This window comes from Danio rerio, chromosome 4 (assembly GCF_052040795.2).
Source record: "Danio rerio strain M-AB ecotype USA chromosome 4, GRCz13ab, whole genome shotgun sequence".
NCBI lineage: Eukaryota > Metazoa > Chordata > Actinopteri > Cypriniformes > Danionidae > Danio > Danio rerio.
In genome coordinates, this window is record NC_141024.2 from 9,810,001 (window position 1) to 9,835,918 (window position 25,918).

General features: G+C 35.9%; 1 protein-coding gene across 4 annotated transcripts in view; it reads left to right on the plus strand.

Annotated features, from left to right (window-relative positions):
• Nucleotides 1–25,918, plus strand: part of srgap1b (SLIT-ROBO Rho GTPase activating protein 1b) — a 58,821-nt gene that overhangs the window by 25,152 nt on the left and 7,751 nt on the right. For 3 of the 4 annotated variants that reach the window (XR_015482039.2, XR_015482040.2, XM_087246772.2), the window contains exons 3-17: nt 906–1,068; nt 1,665–1,727; nt 5,993–6,172; nt 11,071–11,199; nt 15,494–15,715; nt 17,529–17,630; nt 18,913–19,110; nt 19,536–19,620; nt 20,554–20,581; nt 20,743–20,773; nt 20,901–20,961; nt 21,045–21,122; nt 22,114–22,248; nt 23,545–23,650; nt 25,636–25,860. Coding sequence is in view for 2 of the 4 variants with exons in the window: in XM_087246772.2 (XP_087102898.1) it covers nt 906–1,068; nt 1,665–1,727; nt 5,993–6,172; nt 11,071–11,199; nt 15,494–15,715; nt 17,529–17,630; nt 18,913–19,110; nt 19,536–19,620; nt 20,554–20,581; nt 20,743–20,773; nt 20,901–20,961; nt 21,045–21,122; nt 22,114–22,248; nt 23,545–23,650; nt 25,636–25,860 (1,806 nt within the window). In the remaining 2 variants the exon portion in view is untranslated. 4 annotated transcript variants of the gene reach the window in all.

Sequence of the window (25,918 nt, forward strand, 5' to 3'; positions counted from 1 at the left end):
AAGGAACTAAGCCGAAAAAGAAAATGACTTATTGATTCATATATTTATTGACTTATTGATAGACTTATTGATTCACTGGCTTATCGATTCCTTATCTTGTCGATTCCTTGACTTATTGATTCATTGACTTGATTCATTTATTGATTGACTTGTTGATTCATTAATTGATTAACTGACTTGATTTATTCATTAACTGACCTATTAATTGGTACATTGATTGGCTGACCTATTGATTGATTTGTTCATTGATTCATTGACTTATTGATTCATTGACTTATTGATTCATTCATTCAGTGACTTATTGATTTATTAATTGATTGAATTATTGATTCATTCATTGGATGAATTATTGGTTCATTCATAAATTGACTTATTGTTTCATTCATCCATTGACTTATTGATTCATTGACTTATTGATTCATTAATTCATTGACTTATTGATTAATTGACTTATTGATTCATTGACTCATTGATTCATTGACTGATTGATCCATTAATTCATTGACTTATTGATTCATTGACTTATTAATTCAGCAACTTATTGCTTTATTGATTCATTGACTTCATTCATTCATTGACTTATTGATTATTTAACTTATTGTGATTCATTGACTTATCAATTCATTGACTTATTAATTCATTGACTTATTAATTCAATCATTCAGTGACTTATTGATTCATTGAATTATTGTGATTCATTGATTCATTGACTTATTGATTTATTCATTGACTTATTTACTTATTGATTCATTCACTCAATGATTGATTCATTCATTGACTTATTGATTCATTGATTGATTTGGTTGTTAGTGTTTAATTAGTTCCAGGTGGCAAAACTAGCTTTAGTCTCGTGCTTTTAGTGTATTAAGCTCTATTAACTCTGCTGATGTTGGTGTGTTCCCAAGGAAGGACCAGAATCTGCTGTCTCCAGTGAACTGCTGGTATCTGCTGCTGAACCAGGTGAGGAGGGAGAGTAAAGACCACGCCACACTGAGCGACCTTTACCTCAACAACGTCATCACTCGCTTCACACATGTCAGCGAGGACAACATGCGTCTGCTCAAGAAGGTGAGTACGGTCCTGTCAGATCAGCTCCAGTGCCCAACACTACTGTAATTCTGGCCTCTTTGGGAAATGTCCTCTATGAAGACTTTAACACAGTGGATACCCTTCTGGCTGCAACCCAGTTTTGGAAAACACTCATACACTCTCGCATTCACACACATACTAATTCACTAAGGCCAATTTAGTTTATTCAATTCACCTATAGCACATGTCTTTGGACTGTGGGGGAAACCCACGCTAACACGGGGAGAACATGCAAACTCCACACAGAAATGCCAGCTGACCCAGTTGGGACTCAAACCTGTGACCTTCTTGCTGTGAGTAATGTTTTAACGCATATTAAAAACTGAATAGACATAGACATAAAGTTCATTACTGATCACTAGTGGAATGCAAAATAAAGTGACCGGGTGTATCTGATGAACCTAAACATTGGAGAATGAACACGCTGCAACAGATAATTGGACATTCGACTTGTTTTGATCTGTCATGTTAGTTCAGAATTGACAAAGCGAGAAGAGCAATTTCTTGGCTGTACATCAGAGTTGACCCTCGCTCCGTCCTTTATAACACACCTCCTGTTTTTTTTCTTCCCACAGAGCAAAGAGATCATTTTCCAGCTGCAAGAAGACCTGATGAAGATCCTTAACGAACTCTACACGGTGAGCTTGTCTCATTCTCTCTCATCAGCCACTCAATCTCTTTTTGGATTACTTCTTCATCCCATCACTTTGCTGGCGCTTTTCTCTCGCTCTCATTTTATCACTCCGTCAATATGTAATTCAGCTCCTCCGTCATCGGCGACACTCTCTCACTTTTCCTCCTCCAAAACTGCATCGCTTTCATCTCACTTCTTTTTCTGGATCTAGCATTTCTGAATTGCTCTTTGCTTTGTGATGACAGTTTAATAATTCATGCTAACATAACATTATGGTAGGCACGGTAGAAACAGCCGAGCAATGTGTTGATGCATGCTAATCAAGATGATAATTCGTGCTAGCGAAGTGTTTAACACTTTATAAACATGAAGTTATTACATGCTAGAAATACCAAACATAACCATGTTAGAGCCATTCTAGTCATGTTAAAACAGTAATATAAAACGCTATCTAACCATGCTAGAAACATCTTAGCAACATGTGAATCAATGTTAGAAATTTGTTAGCAACATTTTAAGTCATGCAAACAGTAACATATCTTTGTTAAATCATTAATTGATTAGCCATGCTAGAAAGGCATGAGTTGCACACTTATTTAACATGTTAATTAGTTTTAGAAATGCACCTTTAAATGTTAACCCGCGTGAGCAATATGTTGTTGTTTGTAGCATGCTAATCATAGTAGCAATATGCTATACATTAAGCAATTTCTTAAGACTTTCTAGGATCCAAAACAGAAATGTGTATTCATCTGTAATTGTTTTTTAGCACAGTTATGTACATTTGACTTAGCAATGTATTGACATGCTAATCAAGATGATAATTTGTGCTAGAAAAGTGTTTAATTCTTTATAGTTATTACATGCTGGAAATACCAAACATAACCATGTTAGAACCATTGTAGGTATGTTAAAACATGTCTAGTAATATAAAACAGTATCTCACCATGCTAGAAACATGTTAAACAACATGAAAATTCATGTAAGAAACTTGTCAGCAACATGTTAAGTCATGCTATCAGTAACCCCACCCAGCACGAGACATCCTTTCGACCGTTGTTTTTTGGGCTAAATCAAGTCGGTCCGTCATAGACTTCTTTTAGCCCAAATATCGCCGTCAAAAATTGGTCTGTATTTGGTCCATCGGATTTGGTCCATACATAGACCAAATATTGACATGGGTGTTTTGCCAGTCAGATTTGGTCCAAACATAGACCAAATTTGGACGTGGTTGTTTTGCCAGTCAGATTTGGTCCAAACATAGACCAAATATGGACGTGGTCTTTGTTTTGCCAGTCAGATTTAGTCCGAACATATAGACCAAATATCGATGAGGTCTTTGTTTTGTTTTCCTTTCGGATTTCCCTGCTGAAAAATCCAGCTTAAACCAGCCTAGGCTGCTTGGCTGGTTTTAGCTGGTTGACCAGGCTGGTTTTAGAGGGGTTTTGGCCGTTTCCAGGCTGGTTTCCAGCCATTTCCAGCCTGGTCTTAGCTGGTCAGGCTGGGAGATGACCAGCTAAAACCAGCTTGACCAGCCTAGCCAGGCTGGGAGCCCAGCCAAAACCAGCTATGTCCAGCTTAAACCAGGCTGGTCAAGCTGGTTTTAGCTGGATTTAGCTGGTCATTTTCCAGCCTGACCAGCTAAGACCAGGCTGGAAATGGCTGGAAACCATCCTGGAAATGGCCAAAACCCCTCTAAAACTAGCCTGGTTGACCAGCTAAAACCAGCCAACCAGCCTAGGCTGGTTTAAGCTGGATTTTTCAGCAGGATTGGTCCATATTTAGCCCTTTATCAGACTTATAGTCTGATAAAGAACATATAGTCACGAAGAATTACATAAGTTCCTCACAAAATATTTTACATGAAAATTCATGTAACAAACTTGTTAGCAACATGTTAAGTCATGCTAACACCATGTTAAATTGTTAATAAATTAACCATGCTAGTAAAGTACGAGTAGCACACTTATTCAACACATTAATAAATGCTGGAAATGTTCTGGAAATGTACCTTTAACTCTGAATTATGTGTTGTTGTTTGTAGCATGCTAATCATAGTAGCAATATGCTTTACATTAAGCAATTTCTTAATCCGAAGCAGAAATGTCATTCGTCTGTAATTGTTTTTAAGCACAGTTATGTATATTTGACCTGGATGTGAGCTTGTTTGACAGGTCTGAAGTCTTAAAAGCCAGCAGCTCTTGCATAAATAACCTTGATAAAACAAAAACACGCAGCACGCATTAAATCTGTCAGCCGAGCTTATCGCTAAGGCGAGGAACACGCTAAAAATGAGATGAATTCTCTGAACCAAAGTACTCAAAGTTCAAGAAGTTTCCACCCCACTGCAGCCTTCGTGTAAGCAGTTCTGTGTCCTTGTTGAGAAGGATTTACATCAGAGTTTGAGAGCCGAACAGAGAGAATGTTGCATGATTTAGCATGTAGCAAGAAGGGTTTTTTTCTTTTGACAGCTGGAGCTTTCTCTCCAAATATCATGTTTAATGCTGGCTCACTTTACACATCAAATATTAACAGCAATGGTTTGTCCCTCATTTGTGAAATGTCATCAGAAAGACTAGCTATGCTAACATTAGCATGATGGTTAAAAAACGTTAATGTTAAATGCATTACATGTTTGTTCAAGTCATGACAAAATGACTGTATTTATGAGTTTAAAGAATGTAAATATATACCACACCGTATATCTGTTATATCATCACCTTGGAATTAAAAGTTTCTCTGAATGATTTTGAGATTGAGCTTTAAAGGTTTTGCATTTCATACAGGAAACCATATGTGTGTAACTGTTCTCTTTCATACATTAACATGACAGAGACCCTGATCACTCTTAAATTTCCAAATTGGGGTAAAAACAACTGGGCAAATGCAGATAGAAGCTTCTAATTCTGCTTGGAATTGTGCCTGGCAGATCATTAATCGAAGCATTGCTTTTCAAGAAATACAATCAACCTGCCTATTAAATAAATAAAATAAAAATTGGTGTTAAAATTACATTTTAAAAATGGTGTTCATTTTTGCTTTATATAAAATTTATTTAATGTTTTAGGATGATTTTTTTTCTTGTTTAAATTTAAGATACAATGCTGTGCTAAATATTTTGTCCAGTGCAGCTGTTAATGTTATGCTACTAATATGGTAATATTTATTGAATTATATGCTTCATATGAATTACTCAATTCTATTTATTGAATTACATGCCTCATGAGTTAAATTAAGTGTTAAATTAAGGCTTGATATCAAATTTAAAGACTTTAAAAGAAAACTGACAATGAGCAAAGGAGTTTAATAATCCTGAAAAATGCTTCGCTACCTATATATATATATACACACACAAATAAAAATATTTCACATTTAATATATGACATGTCTTTTTATAATTCTTTTTCAACAATCTAAAATGTAACATTTCATCTCAATGTCAGAAAATGCTTAGAAATCATTTACACATCTTTTCAGTTTCCATCATGTGTGGTGCGGCATTATTGAGTCGACTCTGATTTTGTGTTTCTTTCTGGTCTTTCCCACTGTCAACTGATCCTGATTGGTCCTCGTGCGTGCATTCGAAATGCCGATTGGCTCACAGAAAGAACCTTTTAGACACAAGCAATTTTTTTAGTGTTTCTTAAAAAAATTAAAACTGCTTTTATTCTAGCCGAAATAAAACAAATAAGACTTTCTCCAAAAGAAAAAATATTATCAGACATGATGTGAAAGTTTCCTTGCCCTGTTAAACATCATTTGGGAAATATTTAAAAAAGAGAAAAACAGTTAAAGGGGGGCTAATAATTCTGACTTCAACTGTATGTTCAAATATATATGCTATGTTCACATATGGCCATGTGTCAGATTTCATATGGAAATTGTAATTCCAAGCCATTAACAATAAATCCATTCAAGCTACATCTAATAATCGCACATTATGATAGAACAAATAGTGATTCCATTTACAGCACCTTAATAAATTGACTTTGTCGGCTCTGCCTAAAGCAGCGTTTCCCCAAGTATTACATTTTTTGTTTTTGTTTTAAATTCATGAGCACTCAATTGGGTACACATCATGGTGTTGTTGTTGCAGTTTTTGTATCATTGGATCATTATTTGTATCATTATTCGAATTTAACAAAAATGACCAAAAAAATGCAGGCACACAGGCATGATAAACATTTATGAAAAAATCTGTTCAATTGGAAGGCGTTTAGGCTCTAGCATTGCGAGTAATATTGTTTTGTGGCTGCTCTGCCCCTGCAGGTGATGAAGACGTATCACATGTATCACACCGAGACTCTGAGTGCCGAGAATAAGCTAAAAGAGGCGGAGAGGCAGGGTGAGCGACAGGGCCGAGGCGGAGAGGCCGTCTTCAGTCTGCGCACCGAAGACCGCCACCAACGGCGCAACGCGGCCCGCAAGATCCAGAAGATGAAGGAGAAGGTGAGCTCCCGATCTTTTTGTGTGTGCTTTATTCTGTTTTATCTTTATTTTTGGTAATCTTTGTGTTCTTTCTAGTAGTGTAAAAGCTTGTAAAATTACAGTTCAGTTATTACACTAGTTTTGTATGTTTTCAGTAAAGCATGGGACGACTTAAAACTAAATAAATCCTATTTTATTTGCATGATTTTTATTGAACAGTTATTTACTAAACACTTTTTTTCTCTGTGTTTAAATTTAATGATAAAAAAATCCAAATCTATATGATGTTTTAAAATGTATAGGAAGCGCTATTACTTACACAATATTATAATATTAAAGGCTTTAATTAACAACAGGTCCCGACCTGTTAAAATCAATTCATATTTATTGTTAAGATGTTATAATAATACTTTTAATACTACTGCTTTTACTACTAATAATAATAAACAATAAAAAAAGCACTTCAAACATGTAGATAAGGCAGTTTCTTTAATATTAAAGGAACGGTTTACCCAAAAATTGTAATTCTGTCATCATTTGAGCGCAAAAAAAAAAGATATGTTTTTTGGCACCCATTGACATCAGTCGTTTTTCCCCCCTACTATTTATCTCAATAGCTTTTGTTACAACATCCTGCAAAATACCTTCTCTTGTGTTCAACAGAAGTTCATTTTGAGGTGAACTATCCCCAATTTAAGATCTATATCTAATTACATATAATTTGTTCTTCCAGTTCAATCTTGAAATGCAATTATTTAGGTAGTGGCTCTCATTACTCGTTTATTATGACTATTTAATTTTAAACCTCCATTAAGTGATGAAATATCAGTGATACTATATTTCGAGATGAGTGGTGTGCTATGCAACGTCTGGTGAAGCTTTATTTGCATGTTTTTTGTTGAACAGTTGTTTACTAAACACTTTTTTCTCTGTCTTTAAATTTAATGATAAAAAAATGCAAATCTAGATGATGTTTTAAAATGTATAGGAAGCGCTATTACTTACACAATATTATAATATTATAGGCTTTAATTAACAACAGGTCCCAACCTGTTAAAATCAATTCATATTTATTGTTATGATGTTATAATAATACTTTTAATACTACTGCTTTTACTACTAATAATAATAAACAAAAAAAAGCACTTCAAACATGTAGATAAGGCAGTTTCTTTAATATTAAAGGAACGGTTTACCCAAAAATTGTAATTCTGTCATCATTTGAGCACAAAAAAAAGATATGTTTTTTGGCACCCATTGACATTCGTCGTTTTTCCCCCCTATTATTTATCTCAATAGCTTTCATGTAACAACATTCTGCAAAATACCTTCTCTTGTGTTCAACAGAAGTTCATTTTGAGGTGAACTATGCCCTTTTAAGATCTATATCTAATTACATATAGTTTGTTTTTCCAATTCAATCTTGAAATGCAATTATATAGGTAGTGGCTTTCATTACTCGTCTATTATGACTATTTAATTTTAAACCTCCATTAAGGGATGAACACATCAGTGATACTATATTTCGAGATGAGTGGTGTGCTATGCAACATCTGGTGAAGCTTTATTTGCATGTTTTTTGTTGAACAGTTGTTTACTAAACACTTTTCGTTGTCTTTAGATTTAATGCTAAAAAATCCAAATCTAGATGATGTTTTAAAATGAATAGGAAGCGCTACTATCTGCACAATTTTATAATATTAAAGGCTTAAATTAACAACAGATCCCAAACTGTTACGTTCAATTAATATTTATTATTATGATGTTATATTAATACTTTTAATACTACTTTTACTATTAATAATAAGAAACATAAAAAAAAGCACTTCAAATATTTAGATATGCCAGTTTCTTTAATATTAAAGGAACGGTTTACCCAAAAATTGTAAGTCTGTCATCATTTGAGCGCAAAAGAAGATGTTTTTTGTCAGCCATTGACATCCGTCGTTTTTCACCTGACTATTGATGTCAATAGCTTTTGTGTTACAACATTCTGCAAAGTATCTTCTTTTGTGTTCAACTGAAGTTCATTTTGAGGTGCACTAAACCTTTTTAAGATGTATAACTAATAACATATAACATAATTTGTTCTCCCAATTCAGTCTTGAGATGCAGTAATTTCAGCAGTGGCTTTCATTACTCGTTTTCATGACTAATGTCTTTAAGTGATCATCAGTGACATTATATTTTAAGATGAGTCTGGTGAAGCTTTATTAATGCATCAACTGAAATGGCAAGACTAGAAGACTGACCTTGGGATTTAAGCATCGATATTGATCGAAACGAAGATGCATGAATTGAAATTCCTCACATGCAGTGGTTTGAAGAACACGTGAACCAAACCAAAAGATCCATGCCTTCTGATTTAAGAAAATAAAACCGTATTGTTACACCTATTGTAATGTACCTGTGTATTTTGCTGTTTGTGATGTGAGTGCATTATCCACTATGCAAATGAGATTCCTTGCATTTTAATGTGCCAGATGTGTTTCCAGAAATAGTGCAAAGTTCATTTGTCTTGATGAAACGCTGTGAACTGGAGATCTGGAGCAATCCGGCGGACATTACGAGGGAATTATTTCTGATTTATGCATAACCAGCTTGAAAATGAGGCCGATTTTGTTCCTCTGGTTAGCTTAGATGATTTAATGCTTGATTATTATGTTGGTCTTTTTTGTTTTTGTTTAATTTATCACTAAAATAATGTAATTTTATGTAGCTAAACTGAAAGATATTATAACACTCATCTAGTGCTTCATATTTTAGAGGAACAGCATGTGCGATCAGAACATATTTATAGATTATCTCTAGGGAAGAAAAGCAAATATAAGCTGCAGTTTTGCAGTCTGTTCTATAACCGGGCACAGTATGGTTTCTACACGAGTATAAACTTACCCAGGAGACTATAATGTCAGACTGTAAATGAGGCAGTCTATATATACAGTAGTTTCTCGTCAGAGCATTCATTCTCCAGCATATATACCCCGGTGATGCACCATGTGTTTACACCATTTTGGCACTGCATTCATTTTTCTCATCTTTCTTAAGGAGGAGGAGAGGTTAAAGTAGGCAGTGGTTACACTATTGACCAGAATAGGCAGAAAGGAGATCTGATGGACAGAAACAACAGTGCTTTTTTTTTCTATGAAGTAAATCGGGAGCATGAAATGCTTTATTATGCTCTATTCAGCAGAGATGCATTACATTGATTATAAAAATATGAGTTAATTATTTTATGATGTAACAACAGGCGTTATTTCAAATGATTTGTTCCTTAAACTTTCTATTTGTAATTCTTGTCAACATTTAAAGTGGATCAAAAAATTTTCCCAAGACGATAGTTTAAAGACAACTTTTATGAAAGGTTTTGATATACAGTTGAAGTTAGAATTATTAGCCCCCCTCAATTATTTGCCCCCCTGTTTATTTTTTTCCCCAATTTCTGTTTAACTTAGAGCAGATTTATTTCAACACATTTCTAAAAATATTAGTTTTAATGATTCATCTCTAATAAATGATTTATTTTATCTTTGTCATGATGACAGTAAATAATATTTGACTAGATATTTTTCAACACACTTCTATACAGCTTAAAGTGACATTTAAAGGCTTAACTAGGTTAATTAGGTTATCTAGGCAGGTTAGGGTATTTCGGCAAGTTATTGTATAACAATGGTTTGTTCTGTAGACTTTTAAAATTTTTATATCTAAATAAAATATATAGCTTAAAGGGGCTAATAATTTTGACCCTAAAATGGTGTTTAAAAAATTAAAAACTGCTTTTATTCTTGCCGAAATAAAACAAATAAAACTTTCTCCAGAAGAAAAAATATTATCAGACATACTGTGAAAATTCCCTTGCTCTGTTAAACATCATTTGGGAAATATTAAAATAAAGAAAAAAGAAAATTCAAAGGGGGGCTAACAATTCTGACTTCAACTGTATGTGAATCAACCAATCAAAATCAAGCATTCTCATGCAGTAAAAATATATTTTGCAATATATTTAGTAAAATTGTGCAAATGTCCTAAAATATATTTGCATAAAATGACATTGCAAAATATTTTATCAAATATGTTTGTGCCTATTTTTTTGTATATTTGCAATGTATTTCTTAATATGTGTAGATAAATAAATGTTTTGACCATTTTAGAAAGTATATTTTACTCTCCATATATTTCAATACAAAAAAATGATATACACATGTTAGCAATTTATTTGGACATCAACCAATTAACATACTTTAAATTATCTAATTTATATAAAATGTACATACAGTATATTCTTTTCAAGCAGTCTTTGTTTTTAATGGAAAAGCAAATTGGAATGGAAAAAACACATTCTGTGTGAATCAACCAATCAGAATCAAGCATTCAACAACCCCCATAGTATAATTCCCAAGAAGTACTGTGCTTCTCAACCTTTACTTCATCAAAGAATTAGTATTGACAGTAAAACATTTGTTTCCGAGTACTGGGTTGCAGCTGGAAGGGCATCTACTGTGTAAAACATATGCGGTTCATTCTGCTATGGCGAGTTGGCGACCCCTGATTAATAAAGGAACTGAGCCGAAAGGAAAATGAATGAATGAATGAATAAGACATTTATGGATCACCAAAGTCATCAATATTGACACTTTATCATTAATGTATCTGAATGCTCCCTACTTGATGTAATAATATTGTTTCTTTAAAAGATCAGTGGGTTTTACCAGCAGCTGAGAAACTTTAATTAAGGGAGAAATAACAATCACCAGACTTAAGCCAAGCCCGACACTCTGCTATTAGACACAAGTTGGTCGATAGTCTGTCAATAAAAGCATTTTATCTTCATGCCCTGATGGAGATATAGCACTTACTCAACACTCTGTCCTTCTTTTGCTATCCTTTAACCTCTATCTCACTCCCTTTTTTTTCAGCGCCAAGCCAAGTACTCGGAGAACAAACTGAAGGTTATGAAAGCACGGAACGAGTATCTGTTGACCCTGGAGGCCACGAACGCTTCTCTATTTAAATATTACATCCACGACCTGTCGCATCTGACTGACGTGAGTATCTGACTGTGAATCGACGGCAGGAAATTGCCGCTGCATGAAGGGCACGGTGTTGTGGGTTGCGTTATTTGCTTTTTCAGCAAGCACCGTAACGAATTATAGTCCTGATTAATAATCACTAATTAAGGCAGCCTCCATTGCCTTTAATTAGAGACAAATGCAGACAGGATGGGTTGGAGATTAAGCCTTTAATTACAAACACACATTAGTGCATTCTGAAACAGGACATGTTTGGAAAGCAGTAGTAGTGTGCTAGTTAGTGCTTACTGAGTAGTCTACACTGTCCTGAAGTCTTTTGATATATCTATCTATCTATCTATCTATCTATCTATCTATCTATCTATCTATCTATCTATCTATCTATCTATCTATCTATCTATCTATCTATCTATCTATCTATCTATCCATCTATCCATCTATCCATCCATCCATCCATCCATCCATAAAGCATGATTGTCTTGAGGCAATTATAAAAGTGTCATGAACATTTTTTTGATCACTTTTTTCAGTGGAACAAACTGAATTTGTTATTAAAATGTATCATTTAAAAGTGTCAATACTCTGTTGAATCATTTTCTAACAGCGTCATTAATATTTCATGATGTTTGATGACATTTTTATGAAAAATTCAATTGTAGTGAAGGTCAAGGAAAAAATATTAATGACGAGGTTATAAAATTCATTTCAATTCAGTTATAATGGCCTCATGGCAATCATGTTTATGACAGAGTCATAATAAGTTATGCTGTCTCGGTAGTGTCATGACAAAGACAGGTTATGATATGTTTGGTAATCTAAATCAATGCTATCCTTGCGAATGACACAAAGACAGTTGTCGAAAGCATGCATAAAATCCTGATGTGTCATGTCATGATTATAAAGGTTTAATAATAGTATGAGCTTTTTAAAGTTCATATGAACACCTCCTTCAGGTAAAGTGTAAGCAAAGCAATTAGTTACTTAAGAAAATTGCATAAACCTATTGCCTTAAAAGTGACATGTTGACTACTAAGTACTGAATAAACCCATCCTGACTAAAATAAGTTCACTTTCTATTTTAATTTCATATATAATTCATATCATTTTAAGGCAACAGGTTTTCTGACTTATGTAAAGTCAAGTGGGGGGTTTTATCGATTAAAAGCAAGGGTTTACTCGTTTTAAGTAAACTCAAACTCTGTAAAATCAACTGGTTGCCGTAAACAACGTAAACAGACAGACAGATACAATGATAAATAGAACAACAGAATGATAGAATGACAGACAGACAGACAGACATACACAAACAGACAGACAGTACGAGATGGAACAATAGATAAACAGATAGATAGATAGATAGATAGACAGACAGACAGACAGACAGACAGACAGACAGACAGACAGACAGACAGACAGACAGACAGACAGACAGACAGACAGACAGACAGACAGACAGACAGACAGAACGATAGATAGAACAATAAATGGATGGACAGACAAACACAAACAGACAGACAGAACGAGATAGAACAATAGATAACCAGACAGACAGACAGATAGATAGATAGACAGACAGACAGAACAATAGATAGAACGATAAATGGATGGACGGACAGACAGACAGATGGACAGATGGACAGATGGACAGATGGATGGATGCATGCCATTCGTTGTGATTTTCACTTTCATTCTTTCCACAACCCAAGAGCATATGAGTAACTTGCACACTCAGTCTGATGCTTGGTTGAGTCCAGTAGTTTCCTCAATGCTTCAGAAAGGTACTATTTCTCACACAGGTTGAGCTTCGGTTTGCTGTGTCTGTTGTTTTGCTCATTAGAGTTTTCTGCAGGCCGATGGTGGTCAGCAATATCTGGCCGATCGTAGCGCTGCGTCTCTCTGACCTTCACGGAGGTCAAACCTGCTCGCACCGAGATAAAGACAGCAGGAGAATATGTGAACGTGGGTGGCTAAAAGAGAGAGACTGTGTGGGGGCGGGAAGCGAGATATACAGTAAAAGCCTGGATGAAAAACCCCTTCAAATTAACCCTGACAACACAAGCCGTGCTGGATAATTTCCAGATAAACGCTTTAAAGGGATAGTTCATTCAAAAATTATTCAAAACCGGTTTGAATTTCACAGATAGATGTTTTTCAAGATATTTTAAAGACTGTGACATCCATTGTAAGAAAAAATGCTAGTAAAATATACCAAATCTTCATTTTTGGTGTGAACTTTTCCTTTAAAACTATAGTTTGTCTATCATAAATGGTTTTAAGCAGCAGCACTACACTGTCCTCTATGAAAATCAATTGTGTGAAATGTATTAGTGTTGATATTATAGAGTTATATTATGATAAATTAACACAATCAGAGTTTGAACCAGATTTGATACGGATCCAGCACCTCTTAAATCGCCCCGCCCCGCTCTTCACTTTCTTCCGCAACTCCACAACCATCTTCACTTTCATCTGCAACACCCATAATATAATAATTCATGCCCAATAATCATAATAAAATAAGTATAATTCAGCCTCAACAGAGCGAGGTCACGTGACTCCACACACAATAGGGAAAGTAATTGAAAAAATGTATCTGGAAAAATTAGATGTTGATTTCGATTACTTTTCAATTAATCGCCCAGCCCTATTTAAAAGTGTTAATTTATAAAAAGTCTTCATCTTCCAGTCGTCAATGGAAAAAACTGGATTCAACAACTGAGTAAATTTAAATTTTGGATCCTTATCGAACTGAAACCCTAGGTTTCTAACAACAGGTTTTTGATGAGTTGATGGATGGATGGATGGATAATTGGATGGATGGATGGATGGATGGATGGTTGGATGGAACGATAGATGGATGGAACGATAGATGGATGGATAGATAGGTAGATGGATAGATAGTTTAATTGTATTGATCTCTATGTATTATTGTCATTCTCTATTGTCATTAATAGAGAAGTAGTATTCTCTATTGTCATTCTCTATTCATCTTCTGTCTTTCAATCGTTCTGTAATTGTGTCTATCATTGTATCTGTTGCCCTGTGTATTGTTTTATCTGTCATTTAATTGTTCTAATATCCAAATCCAATGAATTATGTCACTAAAATCTAATAATTTCAGAGGGCAATTGATGACAGCCTTAACCTCGATTAGACATCTCATATGGAGGTCAAGGCCATTTTTATCATTATTTTTAGGAGGGACATAAATCTGAGTGTTGTCAGCATAAAAATAAAAAAGCCACCCATTATTTATGAAAAATAGATCCTGGAGGTAAAATATATAAAGAAAAGAAAATAGGTCCAAGGATAGACCCTTGCGGAGCTCCATATAACGGGTCTGGAGGATGAAGAGTCTGACCATCATTAACACAAAAGGTTCTGTTTGACAAATAACATTTAAACCATTTAAGAGCAGAACCCTGAATGCCCACCAATATCTCAAGAAGGGAAATAGGGATCTCATGGTCTACAGGAGGGATCACCAGTCTCATTTCTGGAGGTCGTGTGCCCTGCCGGGTTTAGGGACCTCCAGGAACAAGTTTGGTGATCCTTGGTCTATTGTGTCAAAAGCTTGAAAGAAGGTCAAGAAGCATAAGGATCACAGAGTGCTCTGAGTCCCTAAATAACAAAAATTCATTCATCAGCCGTAGCAGTGCAGACTCAGTACTATAATATGCCTTAAACCTAATTGAAAAACTGATTGCATTAACTCAACAATCACATGTTCTGAACTGCTGAAACTATATATTTTGTAGCACAATGTGTTTGTATGAACAGTTGAAATCAGAATTACTAGCCCCCCTGAATTATTAGCCCCCATGTTTGTTTTTTTGCCCAATTTCTGTTTAACAAAGAGCACATTTCCAATCATAATAGTTTTAATAATTCATCTCTAATAACTGATTTATTTTATCTTTGCCATGATGACAGTAAATAATATTTACAGCTTAATGTGACATTTAAAGGCTTAACTAGGTTAATTAGCTTATCTAGGCAGATTAGGGTAATTAGGTCAGTTATTGTATAACAGTGTTTTGTTCTGTAGACTATCAAAAAAAAAATTGCCTAAAAAGGCTAATAATTTGGTCCTTAAAATGGTTTTAAAAAATTAAAAACTGCTTTCATTCTAGCCGAAATAAAACAATTAAGACTTTCTCCAGCAGAAAAAAAAAATATTATCAGACATACTGTGAAAATGTCCTTGCTCTGTTAAACATCATTTGGGAAATATAAAAATAATATAAATAAAAAAACAAAGGGGGGCTAATAATTCTGATTGCAACTGCATGTGTACGTGTGTTAACAGTGTTGTGATCTCGGCTATCATGCGGGCTTGAGTCGGGCATTGCGGACCTACCTATCAGCCGAGTACAGTTTGGAAACATCTCGACACGAGGGCCTGGATATTTTGGAGGGGGCCGTGGAAGGGCTGGACCCCGGTAATGACCGGCAGCGATTTATGGAGACTCACCCAACATCCTTCACTCCTCCTACACGCTTTACCTTTCAGCCACACATGGGAGACCAGGTCAGACGCCACCTAGTGTCCAAAGCACATATATACATGCATTCATTAAAAGCACTATTATTTCTGTGGAGAAAATGATTATGTTTGGGCATCTTCATCGTTTGTCTGCCAAGTGAAAAAATGTACTGATGAATTCTTCTACATTTGTATTTATTAAGTACCAAAAAGGTGTTTTCAGACATGTTTGCGTTCATCTTTAGATGACACAAAACAAGTTAGCTCAGTTTTCATCACCCTGTGTTAATATATATTTTGAAGTATCACATGAGAGGGAAGTAATGGAAAATTTAGAATAAAAAATCCTTTATTTGCATATGTTTTAGCCATCGCTTGGACATAAAAAAAAGATTTAATTGGAGTAATAGGAGATGGCATTTACTGAATAAACTCCGGCAAATTGAGATTGACATCCACATGACTAATCAGCTGTCCCCATTAAGCTTGCCTTGTTATAACTTTAAGTTGCAGTGTTGGGGAAAGTTACTTTTGAAAGTAATGCATTACAATATAGAGTTACTCCCCCAAAGAAGTAACTAGTTGTGTTACTTAGTTACTTTTTATGGTAAGTAATGCGTTCTTTTTGCGTTACTTTTTCTGACCTGGCTGAAGCTTGATCTGTTTTAGAACTTGCAGGGTTTTTTTCCCCTCTTGTTTAAATAGAGAAGCTCTGCTATCAACAACACTGTATAACCTTCATTTACCTCCACACAATACATTAATTACATAAAATTACATACAAAAAGTAATGTAGGATAACGTTTAAAGCAATGCGTTTACGACTTTTGTACTTTTTTTCACATTAGAGAAGTAAAATCACAGTCCATTCAAAAAATAATCCTTTCCTTTTCCTCTAAAATAGTGAGAATATTTGTGAATAGCGAGAATATTTACATTGCAAAAAAAAACTAAATGATGCTTACAGTATATGAGGTTTTAGTCATTTTAGTATCTGTGGATGGGACAGTAAAGTAACCCCTCCTACCAGGTTACAGGTTTTCAGCTTTCTTCAAAATATCTTCTTCTGCATTCAATGGGTGAAAGATAAAGGTTTAAAACCACTTAAGGGGTGAGCTATCTCGTTTAGACTTCATTCTTAGGATTATAAAATATTACTTATTTTACCCAACGCTGCTTGAAAATTGCTTAAAAGGCCAAGACTAAAACAAGCTGAATGATTTGCTTGTTGCTGACCGGTTTGTGTATTTATGCATATTTATAATTCAGATCAAAGCATCTTGTGTGACTGGGCAAGACAGTAAATGAAAGGGTAGTTCACCCAAAATGAAAATTGTTATCATTTACTCTCCCTTAATTTGCTTCAAACCTTTGAGTTTCTTTATTCTGTTGAAGACATTTTGAAGAATGCTGAAAACCTGTAACCATTGACTTTCATAGTAGTATTTGTTTTCCTACCATGAATGTCAGTGTTACAGGTTTTTAACATTCTTATAATATCTTCCTCTGTGTTTAACGGAAGAAAGGAGCTTAAAGTTTAAAACCACTTAAGGGAGACTAAATAATGAGTAACTTTAAACTTTTGGTTAAACTATCCCTTTAAGATGTATTTCTTAAGATTGTAATGTATTACTTTTATATCCAACACTGCTTAAAAAGTTCCTAAACGCCTGAAACTGGAAATAAGTTTTGTTTTTAAAACTATTGTGTTATGCTTGATGAATTGACTGTATTCACTTATTTTAGTCAAATAAAAAGGAAGAAAAGAAGGATTTACAACTAAAACGAGCTGAAATGATTTGTTTGTTGCAGACCGGTTTGCGCGTAATGTTTGTATTTATGCATGTTTACATTTCAGGTGAGTCAAATCACAGCACTGCCGCAGGTGCAGGCCGAACTGCTCCTCCGATTCCAGCAGCTGCAGTCGCGCCTCTCCACACTCAAGATCGAAAATGAGGAGGTGAGACACACACACACACACACACACACATCTTAAATGAACACCTCTCCAGCTGCTGTTCCCCTACTGAGCATAAAGGATGAGATGACAGGCACACACACCTCCTCCATTTCTCCTTTTCCTTCCCTGTTAGTCATCAGGTATTATATACATATATATATATATATATATATATATATATATATATATATATATATATATATATATATATATATATATATATATATATATATATATATATACAGTTAAAGTCAGAATTATTCGCCCTCCTGAATTATAAGCCCCCCTGTATGTTTTTGTCCCCAATTTCTGTTTAACGGAAACAACACATTTCTAAGCCTAATAGTTATAATAACTCATCTCTAATAACTTATTTATATTTGCCATGATGACAGTAACTAATATTTGACTAGATATTTTTCAAGATACTAAATATTCAGCTTTAAGTGACATTAAAAGGCTCAACTAGGTTAATTAGGTTAACTAGTTAGGGTATATTTCAATATTTCAGAAAAAAAAAAATCGTTTGCATCCAACCAACCGAGCTAACAGTAAAATAGCTTGTTGTAACTTCTTGTTTTCAAACAATCACACACACACACACACACACACACACACACACTGTAATCAGGATTTGGCTTATATCCATGTAAAGAAGCGAGGACGGAAGAATAAGCGTACGGCGCTCTGTCTCTCCAGTGTAAGCAGACTGCAGTAATACAGCGTTCATCAGCACTTCTGCTCTGTCCTTCACATGCTGAGAGCTGCAGGAAACAGCTGGTCTGCCAACAAGCAGCGATTTAAAAACAACCACACACTCCAGCAGAGGCAGAGACGATGGAAACAATATGTATGATCGTGGCTGAGGAGTGTGCTGGTATGCATGTACAGTCGACGTCAAAAGTGTTAGCCCTCCTGTGATTTTCCCAAATTATGTTTAACAAGGAATATTTTACAGTATTTCCGATAATATTCTTTCTTCTAGAGAAAGTCTTATTTGTTTTATTTTGGCTATAGAATAAAAGCCACTAAAACCATTTTAAGGTCAATATTATTAGCTCTCTTATTCTTATATATCAATATTTTTTGCAGTTGTCTACAGATCAAGCCACTGTTATACAATAACTTGACTAATTACCCTAGTTTGCCTAGTTAAGCCTTTAAATTGCACTTTAAATACTAGTGTCTTAACAAATATCTAGTAAGGAGGATATTATGTACTGTCATCATGGCAAAAATAAAAGAATATAGGGGGGGGCTAATAATTCTGTTTTCTGTGCAGGTGAAAAAGACATCAGAGGCCACACTCAGCACCATCCAGGACATGGTGAACATGGAGGACTACGACGTTTCTGAGAGTTTCCAGCACAGTCGCTCCACTGAGTCGGTCAAATCCAGCGTATCAGACACTTACCTCAGCAAACCCAGCCTGGCCAAGAGACGCGCCAACCAGCAGGAAACAGAGCTCTTCTACTTCACCGTAAATAAACACGCACTCCTTCAAAAATATAGTGGCTTTCACTCCTATATCAGACAAGAAAGAGCTTGATGATGTAGTATTGACCTGCAAATTCTCAAGATTACGTCTGTCTGATGGATTGGGCGTGGCTAACTTAACCACGCCCCTCCAACTGTCAACAAACAGAAATGGTGAGGGAGGAGGAGTCTGTTAGTTTGTAAATAACTCTCGATTTGTCTGAATGGAATGACGACTTTACTACATCCAATCAGCTCACAGTAGCAAAAACAAGCCACGCCCACTGATTTGTCATTTAATATTCCGTTTTTCTATGAACTGCTTCACAATACGGAATAAAAACGGTTGCAGCAGGATGAATAGACCAATGAGATCTTTCAGTGTAGTTGGATTATTATTGATTGTGTTCTGTGTTTGTGTTCCTGCAGAAACTGAAGGAGTATCTGGAAGGCAGTAATCTCATAGCTAAACTGCAAGCCAAGCATGACATGCTGAAGAGGAGCATAGCTGAAGGTGAAGTGCATCTACCCTTTCTGTTGTTCATTTGTTACATCCACTAATGTATTTTTCATCCATCCATTTGTTGGTCATTCAATCCATCAATAGATTTATCCATCAGTTAGTTGTTGTTCCACTGTTTTTATCTATCTATTCATCTTTCCATCTGTCCATCCATCCATTGATTGTTCAGGCCATCCATCTGTTTGTTTGTTCCATCCACATTTTATCAATCCATCCACCCACCCACCCTATGGTCCATTGTTTGGTCTAATGTATGCATTGTTCATTCCATCCATCAATTGGTTTCATCCATTCATCTGTTGTTTGGTCCTCCACAGTTGTTTTTTTTATCCATCCATTCATTCATCCATCCATCCATCCATTCATTCATTCTGTCTGTCCATCCATCCATCAGTTGTTCATTCCATCCATCCGTCCATTCATCCATCCATTCATTGTTCATTTACATTCATTGTTCATTCCATCCATCTGCTGTTTGTTTGTTTCACCCACTTTCAATGGTTTGTTCCATTCATCCATCTAACATTCAGTCATTCTGTTTGTCCATCCATCCATTGTTCATTATTCATTCTATACATCAATTCATCCATTGTTGTTCTGTCCATCCATCCCTTGTTCAAACCATCCATCCGCCCATCTCCATTTGTTTTTTCCATCCATTAGTTGTTTTCTAATTTCATCCATCATTTGTTCACTAATTTCATCCATCTGTCCTTGATTCATTGTTTGTCCATTTTATCCATAAATCCTCCATTACCTATGATGCTTTTAAATAAAAAGGTAAACATTCTGTCTGCCATTTTAAATGCCACAATTATGTGAAAGTGACATAATCATCAGCTTTAAGTGCTATTTACTTTCTGATGACCAAAGACTAGTGAAATAATATAATTTGGTAGTCTAATATACTGTATATGTCCACAGGATACAGGGCAGACATCATGACAACTAGGTACAGTATCTCTTATCATCCCTGTCTGACCTTCTTTAATGCCCTCTTCACATTCACTGTAAATCACGAGGTTCTCTTGATATTTGTAAAGGCTTTCATGACCTTTCTGAATGCTAAATCTCGTGTTTCACTTGCATTTCTGTCTCTGTTCTTCCACTTAGCCGTCGACGAAACTCTCACAGCAGAAACCAGGTAACAATGGTTCTGTTTCCATCTGTACCAATATGCACATTACAGTTTTTTTTTTTTTTTTTTTTTTTTACAATTTCTATGAGATTCTTTATGATTTTTGGATGTTTTTATTTTCTTCTGCACACAGGATTCTGGGAAAGCCATTCCTCTGATTGTAGAAAGCTGCATTCGCTTTATTAATCTATATGGTGAGGAGTGTGATGAGCAATAGAAATAATGAATCCATCACAAACATATATATATATATAATAATGACATTTCTGTCTTTTAGGTCTGCAACACCAGGGTATTTTCCGGGTTTCAGGGTCACAAGTGGAGGTCAATGACATCAAAAACTCTTTTGAACGAGGTTTGGGGACTCATTAAATAAAATAATTAAAATAAGCAAATAATTATTTTGTATTATATTATAGTATGTGCATAATAAATTGTAATTAAGTATATACAGTAAATTCAACAGTTTCCTTTTGATTATTTAAGTAAGCAAGCTGAAGCATTTTGAATTTAAACAAATGAGATCTATGGTTTAATATATAGAGTATACACTCACCGGCCACATTATTAGGTACACCTGTCTAACTGCATGTTAACGCAAATTCCAGAAGAAACTGAAGCTACAACTTGCACAGGCTCACCAAAAATGGACAGCAGAATATTGGAAAAACGTTGCCTGGTCGGTTGAGTCTCGATTTCTGCTGCATCATTTGGATGGTAGGGTCAGAATTTGGCGTCAACAACATGAATGCATGGATCCATCCTAGCTTGTATCAACGGTTCAGGCTGGTGGTGGTTGTGTAATGGTGGGGAGGATATTTTCTTGGCCCACTTTGGGCCCATTAGTACCATTTGAGCATCATGTAAACGCCACAGCCTACTCGAGTATTGCTGCTGACCATCTCCATCCCTTTATGACCACAGTGTATCTATCTTCTATTGACTACTTTCAGCACAATAACGCACCATGTCATAGAGCGCGAATCAGACTGGTTTCTTGAACATGACAATGAGTTCACTGTACTTAAACGACCTCCACAGTCACCAGTACTCAATCCAATGGAGCACCTTTGAGATGTGGTAGAAGAGGAGATTCGCATCATGGATATGCTGAAACTACATGATGCTGTCATGTCAATATGGACCAAAATCTCTTAGGGACATTTTCGATACCATGTTGAATTTATGCCACAAAGGATTAAGACAGTTCTTAACGCAATATGGAGTCCAACCCAGTACTAGTAAGGTGTACCTAATAAAGTGGCCTGTGTGTATATTCCAAAGTTAAAAAAAAAATAAAAATCCATCACCATGAATATACACTCACCTCAGTGGTTGTTTTCCAGGTAATGATCCGCTGACTGATGAGGAGAATAATCATGACATTAACTCAGTGGCAGGCGTCCTAAAAATGTACTTCCGCAACCTGGACAATCCAATTTTCCCAAAGGAGAAGTTTAACGATCTGATCGCCTGCGTTCGTGAGTCTACCTTCATCATATATGCTCTGATACGGGGCACTGAGATGGCAGAAGGCTAATAAAAATGTCTTCAAGAATCAAAATATTACAAAACAAATTAATTTTATTTAGAACAAACAAATGTAAACACATCAAAGCTTTATTACAGGTGTTTTTGTTAAATACGCTTGTGCTATAATTATTGGCACCTCTAAGAATTCCCATGAGCAAAAAACTCACAATAAGTATAATACATTTGATATGTTACTTTTTTTGGTATACCTGAGTTATTAGTAACAGAAAACTGTTCATCCATGACTTTATGCTATACATAGGAGGTAAAACAAACTCATTTATAACAATCTGAAAGAACAAAGCTGTGATTTGCAGCAAAAGGATAAACTTCACCAAATGGCAAAAACACCGAAAATGCTTACTACATCCAAGTAGGTCAATCATTTAGAAACTGCAGTCAACTGGAAGTGTTATGAATCTGTCTGGATCTTGTCCAAACGGATAATCATCCCGAGTTCTCTAGAGATTGTGCAGCACCATTGATGTGATCCAAGAGCTGTGTAGAAATGATGTCAAGGTATCCATAATCCTGGACCAGGCCGTATCCTGAGCAGATGCCGTGACAATCATGGATGAGCGGAGAGCATGAGACTGATTCCTGAAAGACCTTGTGGCAGACAAGCCTTTGAATTGATCCCTTAGGCTAGCCTGAACACCAGTTACCTACTCACACCTGCACCTCCTCCATGATGGAAGTCCAGCATTCTTCAGCCTCCAGCGCCTAGGCTGCAGGTCTGCACAAGAAGTTTGGCCAGAGAAGAAATGTTCATCCCCAGAATGAGCCTGGTTTCTCTCAAGTTTTTTTTTTTCCTTCACTTTTGTCAATTGGTGAAGTTTGTTCCTTTCCGCTGTTACCAATAACTTAAGCGCTATAGAAGTAAATATTTCGGGATGATGGTACAGATGGCTAAAAAAATCCTCAGTTACTACTGAATAATTGGAGAAGAAAAACTACAATTCGACACACAATTAGGCCTTTTTTTCACTAGTTATTTGCTCATTTACCAAGGGTGCCAATATTAATGACGGGCACTATATACATATGTGTGTGTGTATGAGGTAGGATGAAGGAAGGAAAGGAAAGGTGTGTATATTTGAGAAGCGTTCAGGAAAGGACAGGGTGTTAAGTATTTGGTCTTCCTGGGGAATTTGGACAGCTGGTGTCCTTTCATGTGTCTATACAAGAGCATGCCTACTGGAGCACATGGGACATTTCTGTACGTGTGTGTTTGTGTTGAACAGGAACTGAGAGTTTGTATGAGCGTGCCCTCTCCATCCGCAAGATCCTCACCACAATGCCACGGCCAACACTGGTGCTTATGCGATACCTGTTTGCATTCCTCAACCAGTGAGTATTAAACACACATTCAGGACGCTGTTTAGATGAACAACACACTGTGTGCGTTAGTTGTGATAGTGTTTTCATGTCTAATACCCTACTCATTTCTGTTTAGTCATATTACAAGCTAAATTGAATCATAGAATTTGACACCAATATTTTAATTATTAAATCTATAATAAATGCTATTTACAGTTCCTACATAAAAATATGTGAAGAGGTCAAGTGAACAAGTGTATTCATATTCATTAATCCTGTTTTTTAAACTTCATGTGTTGAAACTAAACTAAGATCCATTACAGATAGATTTTTAATTCTTGTTAGCGAAATGTGATCATTGTTAAATCAGGTTACAGAAATGTCTAAAACATGTGTTCAAACAGTGTGCTAACCTAAAAAACTTAGCATGTTAGCTAGCTAAAACATTAGAAACATGCCAACAATAAGCTAGCATCCAAAAACTTTCAAGCAGTAAAGCTATATGTTTATAAGTGCTAGCAGATTATTAATTCTTGTTAGCGGAATGTGATCATTGTTAAATCAGGTTACAGTAATGTCTTAAACATGTGTTCAAACAGTGTGCTAACCTAAAAAACTTAGCATGTTAGCTAGCTAAAACATTAGAAACATGTCAACAAAAAGCTAGCATCCAAAAACTTTCAAGCGTAAATATAAGCTACATCCATTGAAGACTGTCAGGCCTTTCTTTATCTATCTTGCATCTGGCCTAAATGCTAACAACAGTAAATCATGTTTATAAGTGCTAGCAGATTATTAATTCTTGTTAGCGGAATGTGATCATTGTTAAATCAGGTTACAGTAATGTCTAACCCTGCTGAAAAATCCAGCTTAAACCAGCCTACGCTGGTTGGCTGGTTTTAGCTGGTTGACCAGCCTGGTTTTAGAGGGGTTTTAGCCATTTTCAGCCTGGTCTTAGCTGGTAAGGCTAGAAAATGACCAGCCAAATCCAGCTAAAACCAGCTTGACCAGCCTGGTTTAAGCTGGATATAGCTGGTTTTGGCTGGACTCCCAGCTTGGCTAGGCTGGTCAAGCTGGTTTTAGCCGGTCATCTTCCAGCCTGACCAGCTAAGACCAGGCTGGAAATGGCTAGAAACCAGCCTGGAAGTGGCCAAAACCCCTCTAAAACCAGCCTGGTCGACCAGCTAAAACCAGCCAACCAGCTTAGGCTGGTTTAAGCTGGATTTTTCAGCAGGGAAAACATGTTTAATAATGCTAACAGTGTGCTAACCAAAAAACTTAGCATGTTAGCGAGCTAAAACATTAGAAACATGTCAACAAAAAGCTAGCATGCAAAAACTTTCAAGCATAAATATAAGCTGCATCCATTCAAGACTGTCAGACCTTTCTTTATCTATCTTGCATCTGGCCTTAAAGCTGACAACGGTAAATCATGCTTATAATTGCTAGCAGATTATTAATTCTTGTTAGCAGAATGTAACCAAATGTCTAAAACATGTTCAATAATGCTAACAGTGTGCTAACCTAAAAAACTTAACATGTTAGCTAGCTAAAACATTAGAGACATGTAAACGGTAAGCTAGCATTCGAAAACATGCTAACACATGCTAATATATTTCTCTTTTTTCCATCACAAGACAGAGAAAACAGCTCTAATTGTTTTAATAAGTCTTCAAGTATCCTCGCAGGAATGTTTTCAAACTACGCAGTGTTCATCAATATTAATACTCGCACATGAATACAATTCACTCAGCCCCAAAGCTCAAGTGTCTCATTGAATAAGAGAAATGCGGCTAAACTAGGCATCCATTTTCACACCGGAAATTAAATCCTCTCCACCTCTGTGCGGTAAGAGGCAGACAGAGGGAGGTGTTGCTGAAGGTGCAAAGAGAAAAGGTGCGATGTGGAATTTATGACTCACATGCACACAAATAACAGAGGCTTATGATTGAGAGTTCGTAATTAAAGCTGGGAATTTCAACCAGTGCATCTTGGGTTTATTTTCCCCATCACAGTTTGTCCCAGTACAGTGACGAGAACATGATGGACCCTGGAAACCTGGCTATTTGCTTTGGACCCACTTTAATGCCCACTCCGGACCTCCTAGACCAGGTCTCCTGTCAGGCCCATGTCAACGAGATTGTCAAAACCATCATCATCCACCATGAAACCATCTTCCCTGACACCAAAGAGCTGGAGGGACCCGTCTATGAGAAGTGCATGAGCAACACTGAGTACTGGTGAGGCTCTTTGACTGCCATGTTCAAGTTTGTGTGGTTTAAAGGGTTTTGGAGTGGG